Source organism: Ursus maritimus, unplaced genomic scaffold (genome assembly GCF_017311325.1).
Source record: "Ursus maritimus isolate PB19 unplaced genomic scaffold, ASM1731132v1 scaffold_7, whole genome shotgun sequence".
In the NCBI taxonomy this organism is placed as follows: domain Eukaryota; kingdom Metazoa; phylum Chordata; class Mammalia; order Carnivora; family Ursidae; genus Ursus; species Ursus maritimus.
In genome coordinates, this window is record NW_024426885.1 from 49567923 (window position 1) to 49585188 (window position 17266).

Consider the following 17266-nt stretch of genomic DNA (forward strand, 5'->3'; position numbering starts at 1 on the left):
GAGATTTCTTTTGCATTTGAATCCACAGTCCTTAGGACAAGAATCTTTGGTCTATCATACTTGACATTGGAAGTAACATAAAAGGACAAGTAAAGGAAAAATGGCATGTATAGAAAAATAGCAATTTGCACATGAACTACTGCCCACCGGTTTACGTAGTTGTTGGTGCGGAATGAAAAGAGATTGGGAACTGGATGAATAAAAAATTATTTGCAAATAGAACTTCCACTTAAGATTTTTAAGACCAAGTTTCAGACATCATGGAGGATTTCACCTGGGCAAGAACTGATGTAATTTGCCTTCACAATGTGAAAGAGCCTCTCTGGATAAACATTTGTAAGCAGCTTCCATAAAGGTGTTAACAAATGATAGCCAAATAGTTTGGTGGAAAATTTAGAATAATTTCTTTAACTTAAATATAAAAAAACAAGGTGGCCTTGGGGTGCCTGGGTGGCTCAGTGGGTTGAGCAACCAACTCGGTTTCAACTCAGGTCCTGATCTCAAGGATCTGAGATGGAGCCTGCACTGGGTTCCGTACTCAGCAGTTGAAGATTCTCTCCCTCTGCCCCTCTCCCCACTGATGTGCACTTTTTCTTTCTCTCTCTAAAATAAATAAAGACATCTTAAAAGAACAAAAAAAAAAAAAACAAAAAAACAAAAAACGAAACAAACAGACAAAAACCAAGGTGGCATTAAGTGGTTTCATTCTGTGTGCCTAAAAATCGGGCTTTTTCCACTTATTGTATGATTCATGCCAAGCTAAAATAGATTAGTGTCATGTCTTCCCTACATGGATTGCTCCTATAATAATTCAACCTTAATGAGCTTCTTTGGCTCTCTCTTCAGTGGTGTCCACATGACCACAGGCCCAAAGACCTACCTGCCATTTCATGATGCTGACTTGCCTTTTTTCACTACCAGGTCCTTAGCGTGATCAAGCAACCAGAGCATTAAATTTATAGGCGCATTCCTCAGTAAAATTGAGATATCTGTTGCTGGGTCCTTTCAACAGCAATGTTCCCATTGATGCTGGGCTCTGATGTCATTGAAAGGTGCTTGTTTTAATTCCAAACACCTTGGCCATTTTTCCATATTCCAAATATTACTCAACATACCTTCGAAACTTGTATTCTTAAATTCCATTCCTGTAAGGTTCAGATTTCTTATTTTACCATTACAGTGACAAATGATTTTCGTCCTATTATGGAGGATTATCATTGATCTGATCATGTCCTGTTGTGAAATCTCAATTTCATGGCTAGATCAACTTTTACAAGTAGGCTTAAGGGCTCGGAGCCTTCAGTTCCTATGTAGTGTACTCAATGGGCTATAGATTTAAAATACTTTATTCAAATATAAGAAACCAATAAATAAACCCATGAGGCTATAACGCTGGAGTTAATTTGTTATTTTGTCTAGATACAGTATTATTATTTACCTAGGGGAACTCCCCTCCCCTCTCAAAAAAAAGTCTCTAAAGGAATATGTTTGACGCTTGCATAAGGACATTCAGTGAAGGAGATCTATATCTGCCCCTCAAAATAAAGCATGTTGGCAGCTATTTGTTCCACTTGCCTTTGAGCAAAGTTGATCTTCACAAAACTGACACTTAATGAACACAGTCATAATTGAACCAAAATATATGTAAATGTAGAAAAGTTCTACTGTGCCCAGACATCAAATAGGCAACACAGGTCCAAGTCACAGACACCTGGAATCTTGCATTACACTTTTGATCATTTCCTGCAGTGTGCCATTTGCCCAAAGTCCACACGTCTTCTCAGAGTGCCAACTTCACCACTTTCTGGGCTTCTCTACAGCCTTTGTTTCTACCCACCCAGCCTACAATGTAGCTGGGATCACAGCCCTAGGACAGTACTTATTCAGTGTTCCCCAAATGTACCAGGGAAATTTCCTGTTTGGGGAAATGCTATTTAAAGTACGGAAGGCCCTCAAACTAAGCCTGTTCTTACTTACCATTGGAGGGCAGATTCACAATGAAGCAACGTGGCTGTCATCACAACCAGGATAAAATGGGGTAAACAAGTTATACCGTACACCCTCTTCCTGTCCCTCCAATTCCAACAAAGGGGACCATACAGTCCTTGGTCTAAGCAACCAGGTTAGGGACAAGGCAGTTTTAAGTTATATTCCATGCAGACTCTAGAGAGGACAATGGGAATTCAAGGCTTTGGAAATAGGGGTAAACCAAATTAATGTTTTGGGATCAGATAATTTAAGGAAAACTGTGCACGGACTCTGCAATGTTGCTAGGCAAATTGGAATTCCTTTTAGCTGTACTGTAGAGTTCATTCATTTTGAAATTACAGATTTCAACTATTCTACTTCCCAAACAATGATACTTTTACAAATATTAGTGAATTTCCCAATTCTCTCCATCACTTTTGCTGCAGGTAATGATCTACTTAGTAATTTTTAAGTACTATAATCTCTTTACTTAAAGCAAAAAAAAAAAAAATCAAATCACAAAATTATATTATAGCATGGATTTATTTGCCTTCCCAGTAGACCACCACTAAATTCTGTTTAATATAAGGTAAAATCAGTAGGTTTGACAGGTATGGTTTTCTCATCAAGGTCTTGAAAAACACTGTGTTCCTTCTAAAGTGCCGAGGCAGCAGTAATGAGCCCAGAGCTCTGCACAGCTGAGTGTCCTTCCCTGCAACCACTAAGAGCAATAAAAAGCCAAGTTCCTACCTCGATGACTGGTGAGGTCTCTGGAAGCAGAAGGCAGGGGTGTATAGTGGTGCTCTGGAGAGGCTGTGACGCGGTCACTGGAAGCCTGTGTAATAAAAGAAAATGTCAACATGAAGTAACACCAAACACTAAATACCTTCATTTACCAAACATGCCTCCTAGGGATCTGGGCCTGGAAGAAATATTATCAACCAAGACTCTTCTTAGGAAGCAAGAGTTGTCTGTGCTGAGATAATGTTCTGGTGAGTGTAGGGTAGCATACAAATCTTTGAGGAGCCTTGGTACAGGTGGAAGGGCCCTGAGACAAAGGGACAGTTTATTTATTTCCTGAACTGAAAGGAGGAAGAAGAGGAAGGGAGAGAGGGAGAAGGCCGAAAATAGTAGAGACTTAGATTTCTGTCACAGGCCTTCTTCCAGTACTTCCCACAGATGAAATGTTCCCTATGAGTAGATTTCTCTGGAAACCAATGAGGACACTGAGTTTTGCCCCAGGGTGGATGGGTAAAAACAGGGCTGGTTTGTGTGGGCCCCGTGGCCTGGAGACACAGAGAAGCTGAGGGCTTAGCAGCATGAAGTGACTGTACTGAAGGATATAAACCATTGTGCACCTTGCAGTTGGGGTTCTGGCTATGTTTAACAATAACACTGAAAAACTCATCTGAAATTTGGGATATAATGGTTATCAATAAAATCTCTCCATTCCAAGACCTAAAAGAAAATGCTATGGGATGTATCTTGAAGATGATTTTTTATTGGACACAAACAGCTCTTTAACCATCAAACTGCATATAGTGTGACCCATTTGTGTAAGTGGTGCTATCTTTCTTTCTCTCTAGCTCTACAGCCATTGGGGGTGGGGGATGAGGTCAGGAAGAAAGGGCTACAGCTGTGGGGTCAGCTGTCCCTCAGAACCAATGACCGATCCGTCACATTCAGAGTATGGCTGCTTATAGCAAGAAGCATCACCACTGCAATTCTTACTGAGACTTCTGAGTCAAATGCTACTTTTTTTTTTTTTTAATATCCAAAAAAGAACATCTGCTAGGATCAAAATCCTAAGCTTACAACCTTTCCAAGCTTCAAGAAAAAGTAAATTTCATTAATGCTACATTTTTCTTTCTGGAATAGGAAATACATTCTATGGGATATATTTGCCCTGCTAGGAGCAGGCCTTTTCTCCAAAGAGATTATCTACATTATAGGAATCAAAACTAAGTAGGAGATTAGACCTACTTGCTAGAAAAACCCTTTAAACCCTGCTTCTGACATTTGAGATGTTTGATTAAGCGGCTTTCAGTGGAGACTTACAGAAAGAGTTCTGAATGGAGCAAAATCAGAAGCTTTGTCCCTAAGGTAGAGACAGATTTCAGGTAGCATGACTTCACTCCAGCTCCAAGGGAAATATGTGGTGTTTAAAGCTTGATCCAAGGGTATTGGGTCCAGAAAGATAAAAGTTCGGTCCCTAAGAAAAATGTTTTAAAAAGTAGACAAGACTTGCTAGATACTACATCATTAGATATTTAGGATACTGCAAGAACATAAAAGAGTCAGAAATTAGATTAAATTTCAAATACTAGAGTCACCACATGTCCCTCCATTTGGCAGTCAGGGTCTCCTGTAATCCCCTTGTGATAAATGAGACACAGTGACAGTTTTCTAAATATGGCACCTATTCAATCCTTGAGGCAGGATATATGAGGCAAACTAATAGGGGCCATCCTTCCACAGATCTTCCATACTTCCTTAGTAAAAGGCCATAGTTTCTCTCTCTGTCAATGTTTCTATTCTACCTCAATGCTAAAAAGGCCTACAATTCCAGTATGAGTTTTAGGTTGCTATATTGTGAGATTTCTTAGTGCGTTTAATCTCAATTTGGGCTGTTGACAATTTGATGACAGCTTTTCCTAAAATTACTGGAAGAAACTACCTTTCAGCAAATACCTCTGACTGGGCAAAACATTAGAGCCTTATAACCAAGAGTAAAATAGCTATTTACCTTTATTTCCAGTTGTAGTCAAAGCAAAACTGGTATGGCTCGAGTTCTGTTTTGCAGTCATCATTCTATGCCTAGCGTTTAATTACTTTTCTGCTCAGTGTCCATTTACAAACTCAAGTCATGGAAATGAATCCAGGAAAAAAAACAATTTTGCAAACGGTGCCTTTCGGTGGAACTAGATCTACGGGTGGATGTTTAGGGAAACTAGTACAGATTAAGATTCTAACTACCAGTTCTTTGGCTTGGCTTTTACCAAAATGAAGTCCATGTGATCTTTTCAATTTGTTCTCTGAATATTATGCTTGCAGGCACAATTAAGAAAAATATGATTATCATATGGAACAAGTGGACAAGACGATGTTTTAAAAGTGCACACACCTGCCCCCAAATAAAGAACTTCTTGGAGCTCCAGAGGCGCTATCGATTAGCACGTGCTATTTATATAACAGTGCAAAATAAAGAACTTCGCTTGAAACTGAAGCAACATGCCCATAGTATATTAAGTATGAGATGATAGAAACGTAAGTGGAAAAACTTAAATAATGTTTTCTTTTACCTGGATTAGGAAGATACACCCAAAATAGGAATAGGGAAATTTGGGTAAAGCTGAATCTTCAGAACCACAAATCCTCTCAAATCTTTGAGTCCTTGCCAAATTTCCTAACTACCTATGGCTGAGAATTAGACTTTAACATCTTACTTTTTAAATCACTCCTGTCCAAAGATATTTGTAACATCTACAATAAAATATTAGCAACCAGAATACATATGTCTCTAAATAATTAAAAATACAATGGAAAAATGGACAATGGAAATGTCAGGCAATTCAAAGGAGAGAAATCCTGAGTGGTCAATGAATGAAAGAGAAGACGGTCAAATTCACTAGTCTGAAGAGCAATGCATATTAAAATAAGACACAATGTTTCCACTCGCCCTATTGGCAAACTTTCAAGTCTTACAACAAGTGCCAAGGAGAGTAAAGAGAAAGAACTCTTATCCTCTCGTCCCTTGCCATTGGGAATGGACACTGGTTCAACTACTTTGGAGAGTAACTTAGCAATACCTAATAAAATTGAAAATTGGTACAGCAACTCCATTTCAAATGTATACACTATGGAAAATTTCACTCAGGTCTATAAAGTGGAACATAAAACAGTGTTTATTGCATGATGATTTAGAACAGAACAAATTGGAAGTAGTTCAAATGCCTGTCAATGAGGAAAATGGATAAATAAAATGTTGTATATTCATATGACAGAATAATATTTAGCATTTAAGAGTAATAAACCTGATTTAGGTACCTCAACTTGAACAGGTCTAAAATTTTAACACAGAGTGAAAATACAAGTTGCAAAATGATAAATATGCTATAATATTTATATATATGTAGCTCTTCGACATCATGTTTGTATGGGAACATCTAAAAATTATACAAATTAAACACTAAATTCATGAAAATGATTGTCTTTGCCAGAAGGAAGAGTAATAGGACTGGGGCTAACAGGGTGGGAGAAGCTTCAATTATATATATAGAGAGAGATTTATTTATTTTATTTAAAGATAAGGCTTGGAAACAAATATGTTCAAATATTAGATAATACAAATTCTGTATGGTAGTTATATGTGTTATTTTTCAACTTTTCTACATTTTTGAAATTTCTCAAAATTAAACAAAAAAATTAAAACAAACCACACAAAATTCCTGTGTCCTCTCTGATCCATACCATCTTATATTGATATGAACTCATAACAAGAGGAAATTTCTTCTAACAACTTCTCAGTACTTGCACAACATGGATTAAGGCCATTTATGGTTCGCTTTTTTGCAATGAAATATCCCATTTCTGTTTTTTCTAAAGCTGCTGAGAGTGACAATAGATTAGAAAAAGCTGTTAAATAATAGTAAAAATGTACCCCCTTCACACCAAGGCTTGAAATGCTCCTTCCAGCCTGGTAAGTCCTTCTGCTTAAGATTAGTCAAAGCATACTGAAGGTTTCTATCCTCTTTCCCTACTCACAATTGGAGAATTGCTGATAATTTTTTAAACTCACATCAATAATGATAATAGTCACCAATACACTGCATGCTGCAATTTCCATAATGCAGGAAGGAAGGCAGAACTATGGCAACCTCATTGGAAAAGGGTCAGTGGAAGTATAGCACACTCCATAAGAGACTTGCAAAGTGAGAATTTCACTCAGTGGTTGCAGAAAACAAATGTCTCTAGATGAGTATGTAAAATTCAAGTCCCTTCCCATTGGGTGCATTCCATGGAAACCTGCATTCCAGTGGATATTTCTGAACATCATGGATGCCCTGAAGGAATATGATACAGACCACAGGAGGAGCGATTTGGCAGGCTTCAAAACAAGAAGGGGGCAGCTACAAAGTTGTTTAATAGCCATAAATCTCCTACTATTTTTCACAAAATACCATCTAAGACCACATCTCTACAACTCATTCCCCATTACTCAGCTCAAGTGGAGCGCTTTGGCATGCTCACTCACCCTTAAATCATACACAGCATAAAGTGATCCTGGGTCTGGGAAATTTGTCAGCCCCCTTCAAGTAAAAGCAATTTTCACTTTTCATCACAATTCATTCCCTGAAACTGTGGTATAAAGCTGACTCTTCTAAAAACATTTATTTTCTTTCATAAGAAAAAGCATCACTCATTTAGTTATCAAGTATTTAATAACCACCTACTATATGCCAAGCCCTGTGCTGAGAATACCAAGAAAAATAAAATGAAGGCTTTGGTTGCATTCCTGACTCATCAAAAAAAAAAAAAAAAGATAACCATGATTAATACTGGTTACTAAGAATCGCCGACTGGTAGCACGACCTCCATACTCCGTATTATCACAGAAATTTGTCCCTGACTTCTATTATGATACATGAACACATGGAACAGTGATTATATCCTTGCTTGTTTCTTATTCATACTAAGAGAAAGCTTTCAAGATTAACTATATTAACTTTCCAAGATTAACTATACTATTAACCCTTGTACCCAACATGCTGCCAGAAATATAGAAAGAAGTCAGTGCGCGGTGACTGAATGAATAAAACATTTTAATGTCAAAGATAAAACTGGCTATACAGTGATTATAATTCAACACAACAAAAGTGTGAACCGTGTTGCCAGAATCAGAGGTAAAAACTTGCCATCACCTGAAAGATTAAATTAGAAACCAAAGAACCCGCCTAAAAAAGGAGACTCCTGACCAGCTCCCAGGAGAAGGCACGATGCCTTTCAGTGTGAAGCCAGACAGAAAGACTTCATGACAGACACATTGGGTTTGGAATGACAGACAGGCTCGGGAGCGGAAATGGCCATATACTGTCAGAGCCAGAAGTCAAGAAATTGGGAGGTAATAAAAAACAGTAAGGTAGGGATGAGGGTGAGTCAATAACCAAGAGACTAAGAAACATCCCAAAGGGGCAAAAGGCAGAGTCTGGGCAAGAGCACAGCATTTAGCTGAGTCAGGAAGCTGAAGGCTGTTTCAGGCTATCAGTCAGTCAGAGAAGGGATAGGGTGCCAAAGACTTCTCTGAAATAAGGAAGCCCCTTGAACGCAACAGCCCGGAGCTTCCCATTGCTTCAATCTGGTATAAAGGGGTCCAGTTCTGCCAGTGCCTAATATGTCATCAAGCCCAGAGTTATAGTTTAGAAAAACGTGTGGAAGAAGGGAGGAAGGGAGGGGAGGAAAAAAAAAAACCAGGAAGAGAAAAAAGGAAGGAAGGATTATGGCTTGGGCATTTTGTGGGCTATTACATAAATAATGAAATCATAGAACGTAGGAGATGTAAAAGACCTTACAAATCATCTAGAGCAGTGGCTTCCAAAGTATTTTTAGCAGCCACTAACATAGCAGAAGGAAAAATAAAAATCTAAATATTGGGCATTATGGAAATAATCATGACTTCTTATGGCAACCAAATAAAATAATAATATAAAAGAGGGAGAAATATGCCAAGATTTTTATTATATAATATTAAGTAAACATAGTAAATATTAAAATAGTACATATGTCATGATTTTTAACAATATAAGATTTATAATAGGTAAAAGCTAATAGGCAAAGATTAAAGATTTTTGTTGGGGAACCTGGGTGGCTCAATGGGTTTAAGCGTTTGGCACTTGGTTTCAGCTCAGGTCATGATCTCAGGGTCGTGATGTCAGGGTCATGAGATCCAGGCCCACATGGAGCCCCATGTGGGGGCTCTGCATGGGGTCTGCTAGGGAGTCTCCCTTTCCCTCTCCCTCCCCCTCTGTCCATCCCCCTCCCCAGTTCGCCCAGGCTTGTTCTCTCTCTAAAATAAAAATAAATAAAATCTTTAAAAAAAGATTTTTGTTAATGTGATTTAGAGTGATTTGATTTTTCAACTTATTTAATCATGTCATTGTTTCTTGCATTTTAAAGTGTTTAAAATTTAAATATTTAAAATTCTACCTACATATCAGGGTTGATATGAAACAATGGATTTTCCCATCAAGTATGTTTCCAACCTCTCCCATCGGAGTGAGGAGAGGTGGACGAAGAGGGAGGAATAACAGGAAGTAAGGAGGAACGAGAAGGGGACTGGGAGGAGAGGAGGCAGAGTGTGGCACAGGAGCTAATATTTCCTGAATGCACCCTAAGTGCTAATGGTTTTCCAGTGTATGAGTAAGTCCAATTATTACTCTCATTTGAGAAATAAGAAAACAGAGAGGTAGGAAAAGTAACATGTTCAAGACTATACAGTTCTAAAGTCCATAGTGTGATTAGGAACCAAGACAGAAGACTAAAGCCCCCCAAAGCCCAAGTTGTCTCCCCAGTGCCACCCTCTGTCTGCATTGGGGGCCCCAAGTTTTTTATGATACTCCTCTCCTGACCTTTGCCCCACACCACTGCCAGCAGGACCCTATCTGGTCCTTTCTGGTAAGAATGTAGACTTCAAAAGCACAGAGACCAAGACCCAACCTGAGAGTGAATGTCTTACAGCCCCTAACACAGGAACTTGAACCATCAAATGAGAGAGAATTTACTTTAAAAAGCATGGGTAATTTTAAAAGCAGAATATCCTGCCTTTATAAACAAATAATCACCGTTGTCCACAGAAATATGAGTAAACACAATATTTTGCTTCTAATTATTAATCCTTGCTAAAAATTTAGTTTTTGTCATATGCTCAAACATAGAACATAATCAGAATCGAAAATACATTATAACTTGCAAGTAATGAGCGTATATGTTATTGTGTGAGTCCCATTTCTTAAGCACTAATTATATGCAGGCATTTTACACACAGAGTTTCATTTAACTATCTCAACAACCTTAAGATACAAGGACCATTGTTATTATCATTTTATAGATAAGGCAACTGAAATTTAGGGAGATTATATAACTTGCCCGAGAGTACCCATGTGGGTAATTTGGAATTCCGACCAACACTGTTTGATTCCTGTACAACTGTACAATGAACTTGAAGCTTGAAAGTATGTGAAAAAGACAACCTTCCTGGATTTAGTATACATACACTAAGGCAGATAACATGTATCTGTAGTGATAGATGATTCAATCCATGTTAATATGCAACATATTATGTGGCCTGGCATATAAATAAAACCACTGAGTTATGTATTAATAACTAATTGACTATGTAATGTAGACACAGGAATGTTTCAGATCCCCTTGGCCATTTAGGGTTGACATAACCAGTGGGTCTGGAGTCAACCCGTACCAGCTCACAAAAACCAATGGTTAAATTTTCAGGAATCTTGTGTTAACACAGGCTTTATTTAAAACTGAATTACATACACTTGTAATTGGATAAATTATATGAAAAGGTAATATATACCACAACTCATCACTTCCTACTTTAAAAATTTTACTGTTACTTATGCTCTTTATGTTATTTGTGTTTACGGTATCTCTAGAGCGGAAATACTATATATTGATGTGTTACTTCACATCTCTTTCAACCTGTTCAGTGATGTTGCTTTGGTAGCCTGACAATGCTCAGGTCGCTGACAAATGAGGGAAGTTCTGACATGTTCAGTAAGAAGGGAAAATAGTTGATATTTCATATCAGGACCACACTTGTTCATCTAGGACAACCTTAGATTGGCTGTGGACATGAGAGTTTGGCCAAAATAATCAAAAATATTCTGTGAGAATCAACTGGCTGCATGGAATTTATAACAAAAGGCATTATATATTTAATTTTTATTTGCAAATTGTATCTCATCCTTTATATACACGAAAATTAAACTGTGTACACATAAACATGCATCCTTTTTCTTTTTTTCCCCAGAGAGCTGGCACTTTAACCTTTACCAGCACACCACTCCATATAACCCTTATTAAGTAACATCTACAGTATGTTTGGGGCTATGTAGAAAAGGGCTATTTTATGGCCTAGGAATGGGAAGGATAGTAAGAAAAAAGCTAATTAAGCTTCAAGGATTCTGTCCTTGAGTTATTTACAACTTGGATATCTTCTACTTCTCTGTTTTCTCTGCTCAGATGCCTTACTGACCAAGATTTAGAGCCAGTCTCCATCCAGCTGTATGACCTTCAGCAATTTACTTAAACCCCTTAAGCCGCTTTCTTTGACTATAAAATGGTAGTAACAATAGTCATGTTATGACATGTGGATAACGATGATAGTTAAGATCTGCTAACACATATCCGTGCTTACTTTGTATCTGGGACTACTCTAAACACTTTCCACATATTAATTTATTCCATCTTCACAACATTCCCATGAGGCAGCCATAACCCCTACTCCTGTGTTACAGATGAGGAAAACTAAGGCCCAGAAAAACTGAGGAACTTGACCAATGTCTCACTTAGTTGCTCGGGCTACTTGTATGCAGCAGAGAGGGACACAAATCCAGACAGCTTGCCTCCTTGGCTACTGTCTTAACCATTCTGACTTTATATGGCCTCTCTTCCCAGTAAAGGTAAGAGACAAAGATCTTAGCATTGCTCGTTAAATATTAGCTATGATTTATTTTTATTTCATTCTAATTTTGTATGACCTGTAATTTTGTATAGCTTACCTCTTTGAGTAGATTTAAGTTTCTTGAGAGGTAGGACTAACATTTCATGACCTCTCCTGCTCTTCACAGTAACTACGGACAGGGACACGCTCATCATTTGTAACCGAGTATTTATTACATGAGTAGACCCCACCCCTCACTTGTCAAGCAGAAAAGCACTACCAAGATCCCTTCCGAGGGCAAAAATAGTGAGATCTTCATAGCCTTGTTATGATCTGAGTTCATCCATAGATTCACTGCATTATTTTCACTGCATTATTGTGATGGTCTAAACCAGCGTTAGTAAATAGCTACATACGGCATTTCTCATCTGTGTTTGTAGGGTTGTCTGAGAAATAATATTATGTCATGGTAGTCCTACAGGCTTGATTTATTTTGGCTTAAAAGAAGGAACTTGCCTCATGTGTCTCTCTTCCTCTCACAGAGTTTTTTATTCTCGAGGGCTGTGGGTCAAGTTCTGTCCTTGGAACCAAAGTAGTTTTCCAAAATGAGGTGGAGCCAGCTCTGTCAAGCTAGGCCAGATCTGCTGTCAGTGCCTTTCCCAAATACATCAGACCCTTTGCTTGTAAAAATAAATTGATACCAATGCAAGAAATTTATTAGGAGATGACAGCCCAGTTCATAATGGAAATATGGAGAAAACATCATCCTTCAAAACTGACAGTTTATCCATCATGCCTCAGATTCCTGAGATAGAAACAGACACTGTCACATACAATCCACTGAGGACACGTTGTCTTGGATTTCCTTATGACAGGAAACTCTGAAATAATCCAGAAGAAGGGAAGGACTTGTACTGCCCTTAATGTGCTCGGCCATAAATTTTTAGCATTAGTAGAAGAAACATGTGGCCAAGGAAATGAATGATGGGGGAAATCAGGAGGCCTGGAATTCTCGAACGGGCCCCCCCTTCTTTCTCTCTCGGGGGTGATGAACTGGGACAGGGGTCAGAAAGGGTGACCGCACCGCTGTGAGGGACATCAATATGCTGTTATGTGTAAGCAGAGCCAACAGGTGGCAGGGCACCACTGCGACACACCACAGTTGGCTCTGCCTGAGGTTTGGGGGAGCGGGTCACCTTGCCCCGCTAACTTTCCAAATGTGGTTATTTCGCTTAGCTTGTTATTTGTATTGATAAACTTGAGACACTTTAGGAGGGCCATTTTAATTAGGAATAAATGCAAGGACATTTGTGGGGATCACAAGAGGCCTGATCTTTGCAGGCTTAATGAGGTGACCTACACAACCCCGTAAGAAATAATTGTGTATTGTATTAAAAGCTGCTTTGGAAAATATAATCGTGGTAGTAAATTGGAATGAAATGAACATGGTCTTAGAGGGAAAAAAAATACCCACTGCCAATTTTATGGGGCCTTAAAATATTTATGTTCTAAACTTGCATTCTTTGGAGATGTGCTGAGTGTTGCTAGAACAAGGAAACTTTTTTAATGAGATACATGCATATTTTTTAAATTTACAGATCTTTTTAGCAAAAATAGAAAGTCATAAATGCGAAACGGAAACCTAAACAAGGCAAGAACAGCCTTAATGGCCTTATATTTTTAATTCATGCTTTGTATTAGAAAAAAATAAAAGCATGGGAAATTTCATTTAAATGTGAATAATACACAAGGGATCTTTAGCTGCTGTTGGTGTCTGTCTGATCGAGGTACAAAGAACATTGGCATGAAAGTGACATACCAGATAAGCTCAAGCTTTGATGCATTTGTTATATTACGTGGATATGAATGGGATATGTGCGTTCTTGGGTTAAACACAAAGTCAAATACAGGGATTTGATCCACTCCCCTACGCAAATCCCTAAGAACAACAGTGAAATAAATTACCTGTTGATCAAGTCCTTATTCACAGGTAACCGTGTCTGACAAAACACAAAACAAGTCTGTAATTCTTAGACTCTGAATCCTTCTTTAACTACTCTCATCCTCTGAAAAAGGCAAATGAACTTCTAATTGTTCACATGTGTTTCAGCCAATCTTCCTGATTCCCTGTTTCAAGCAAGACCTAAAAGTGTTGACTTTCCATGTCCAAATTAAATATATCTGTTTCCTTTTGCTTTCTATCTAAGTGCATGCCAGCATGACTTAACATTCATCCAAGGTTTATTTCAATATTAGTGGAAAACAAGCCATTTTTCAGTTTAATGAATAGCATCAGTGTCTGCCTTTTAACCAAAAATGTGACCTTACACTTGATGGATCTCACCAAAAGGCACATTTTCCAATTATTTTTCTATTGGAGGTTATGACTATCGCTTCCCAAATTACTGTGGCAGTGGCGAGGGAAAGCCCGCATCACACAGCAGCTCAGACAAACAGAACTCAGACTGAACAAAATGGTAGTTTCATTTATGAAACAAGAAAAGGGGAATGGGAAAGGAAGCCTGAACCATGTGGGAGGAGGGGGAAAAAAAGAAGAACAAGACCTCCTCTGAGCTTTATGGAACAGGAGACGTAAAGCAGCTGAAGGTCCCATACTTTTTTGTTACTACCATTTTTGTTTCCAAATCATGCCAAATTGGGAAGGTGAAGGCTGAGCATTACTGATTCAAAAAAACTCCAAGCGGACATCTGATATTTCTTCCTTATTAAGGATGATGGAGTGTAATTGATGTGCCTGGTGCCTGGCCAATTCCAACTTTTTGAGAATGCCGCTTAATGTGCGGACATTATTTTTGGACTACTGAACGCCAGAAAATAATGAGCTGGCATTCAGCTTTGGTGAATAAGACCCTGAATTTTCATCTAAAAGCAGTTTTGAGTTATGGCTGTAGATAAGGTGTAACTGTGCAAGGGAATTTTATCCATGTTTCTCCCATGAATCATAAATGAGGAAAAAAATTACAGTCTAAATTGCACTTAAAAGGAATAAAGTCTTTTCATGTCATACATGATTTATCAAAATGATCTCATTTTAAGGGTACTGTGGTGTATCTTGATTAATCACATTAGGAAGCGTGATGAATGGCCTCTTTAATGGTAACACAGGATTTATTGGCAACATCCCGACTTGAACCAGAAGGGTAAGAAGTAAAATATACAATAGATAGCTAATGCAGATAGGGTGTCAGTAATGCTCTGACTTGTTTTAAAATTATCCTGGGAGCCTCAGTGTCAGGAGATTCTGAAACCGCCAGGTGGTCGAGACCATACAAGTTTCGCACAGGAACTTGGGGGCGACCGCTTACGTGGCGTAACCCTTCCCTAACCTGTTGCAGTGCAAGTAAAATCATGCTGCTGGACCATCAAAAGGAGGCATCTGTGAAATCTGAACAAACCACGGAAGTTCCTAGTAGGAAGAGGGGCGCACTGCTTTCAGAGATCAGCGCTCCTATCCCTTTTGCCCTATTTCAATATCCTCTTCACATTTCGCTTTAATATCCTAAATGCCTTTTTTTTTAAGCCTGCTCAAGTCTGCTCCCACTAATTTCCTCTAAGGCTGACAGATCAGAGGCTTTCCTCGAACTGTTCCTTTTAGAGCTGAGGAGGCCTCGTGGTAATCCTGCTGCTTGTCTGCAATTAACCCTTCCAGTTGCCACATTATTAACACCACCACCCACAGACAGAGGAAGCCCCGACCCACTGGACACTGGCTCCTGACTGAAGCTTCAAAGGTGCCAATCACACCCTAGTCAGAAAGGTGCCTGCTGTCAGCATCAGAGGTTTCCATCCTCTCCTCCCCGCTGATCAAACATTCCTCCTCAGAAGATTAATTCAGAGTCTCCGCCCATTTCCTCTCATATCCTCCTTCCCTTTCTGGTTTACCCAAAGATCCATCTTTGCTTCGAAAAGGGAAGCCACGGATAATAGAAGCCCTTTCAAAACAAAAGCTGGGCAAAGGCAAATTTAAGTCCCAGCTGTTATCAACTTTTTTTTTTTTTTTAACTCATTTAAACACCTTAAGGCAGTGAGGATTAGGGCCTGGCCTGAAATGCCATTCTTTGATCAAAGACCCCAAGACTTTACACAAACATAATCACAAGGCAAAGGATGCTTCTCTGAAGGCTGAATTGATTTGTTTGACCGCAGGGCCTGGGATGGGTAGGAAAGCTGCACACTTATTTTCCCAGAGTATACATCATGAGGCCAAGCGACTTAGAAATTATATTTTTTCTTCGTATGTCTTAATTGGAACAAAGTTGTTTGTGGATTCAGACACAGCTATGGAGAGAGGCCATGGAGGGAAGAGAATGGGGGCCAAGTAGGTGCTGTCGCTGTGGTCTTGTTCCATCCCAGGGCAGGGAGGAGAGGTGACAGTGGGGAAGGGCGGGAGGAGAGAGCAGTGCTAGGGTCTCTGATCTGGAGTAAAAGTGACTTCACTGTACTTATATTAGCCAATTCCACTGGAATCTTCCACAGTCACTTAGTAACTGTAGGTACCCATCCCTGTCTGTTAAAGCGGTCGTAGCAGGAGAACCCAGCAGGACCTTCCATGTGACCCATTCCCCGGGCCCCTCACCACCCATCACCATCTTTCAGGACCAGATGCCAGAACTAACTCACAGTAAAATCTTCCAAAAAGGCTATGAGATGGCTATATAACAAATTATCATATAAATCATGGCTTGATAAGCTTTAAACTTGTCATACATTCCCAGAAGAAGATAATTTGGAAGTTGCATAATAAAGAAAATATTTAATGTCAAGGTTGAAGGGACAATTGGATATTGAAATGCTTCAACATTCAAGCATATGAAGATATTTTTATAAAGAGATGGTTAACCAGATTATTGTTTGGGGGTTTTGTTGTTTTTTTTTTCAGGGGGGGGTATTTTGCTATACACACTACAGAGAGACTATCAGAAAACGAAAGTAAAGCCCTACATGATTAAGAATTCTTAACTGATATGACTGTAACTATATCGGGGCAACTGACCACATTTCCAGGGTAGATTGTAGACTCTCCCTAATTGGACAGCTTGGGAAGAGAAGATTAACCTTTTCGGGTGTAAGTGATGAAATTCAGTTTAAAGTCCTCCAAGAAAATATGTGGGGAAGGAGGGTCTAATGAGTCCAAGGGCACACAGTTTCATGTATGTGGACCCGCACGCTCAAGCTTATCGTCAGGGCTTCCTCTTTCTTCGATTCGTCCTCCTGCATCCCAGCTTCCGTTCCTCCATGCGGTGACTTCCCAGGACGTCCAGATCCATATCTTACCATCTTCAAAACCACAGAAAAAGCTTCTGTTTCCCGAAAGTTCCAAGCCCAAACTGGGAATCTGTGGCCTAGTTTGAGTCACACGTCCATCCCTAAATGAATCTCTGTGGCCAGGAGAAGGAACAGTCTGCTAGCTCGAGCCTGGATCATGTGCCGGTCCTAGTGCTGGGACAGTGACTGGTCTCACCAGAGCTCTACAGCTTAAAGGTGGAGGGGTGATGGCTCCCCACGGGTAAATCCTCTCTAGAATACATGTAATGGACTCCACTGAGGCCAAAAGACAAAATTTCCCCCTCAAAAGTAGACGACACCTTATATAAGTCT

General features: G+C 39.3%; 1 protein-coding gene across 1 annotated transcript in view; it reads right to left on the reverse strand.

Moving 5' to 3' along the window:
* The window catches only part of LRMDA (leucine rich melanocyte differentiation associated), a 1004984-nt gene that overhangs the window by 189732 nt on the left and 797986 nt on the right, over positions 1 to 17266 (reverse strand). The window contains 1 exon segment of the mRNA XM_040624819.1: positions 2719 to 2803. Coding sequence (XP_040480753.1) covers positions 2719 to 2803 — 85 coding nt within the window.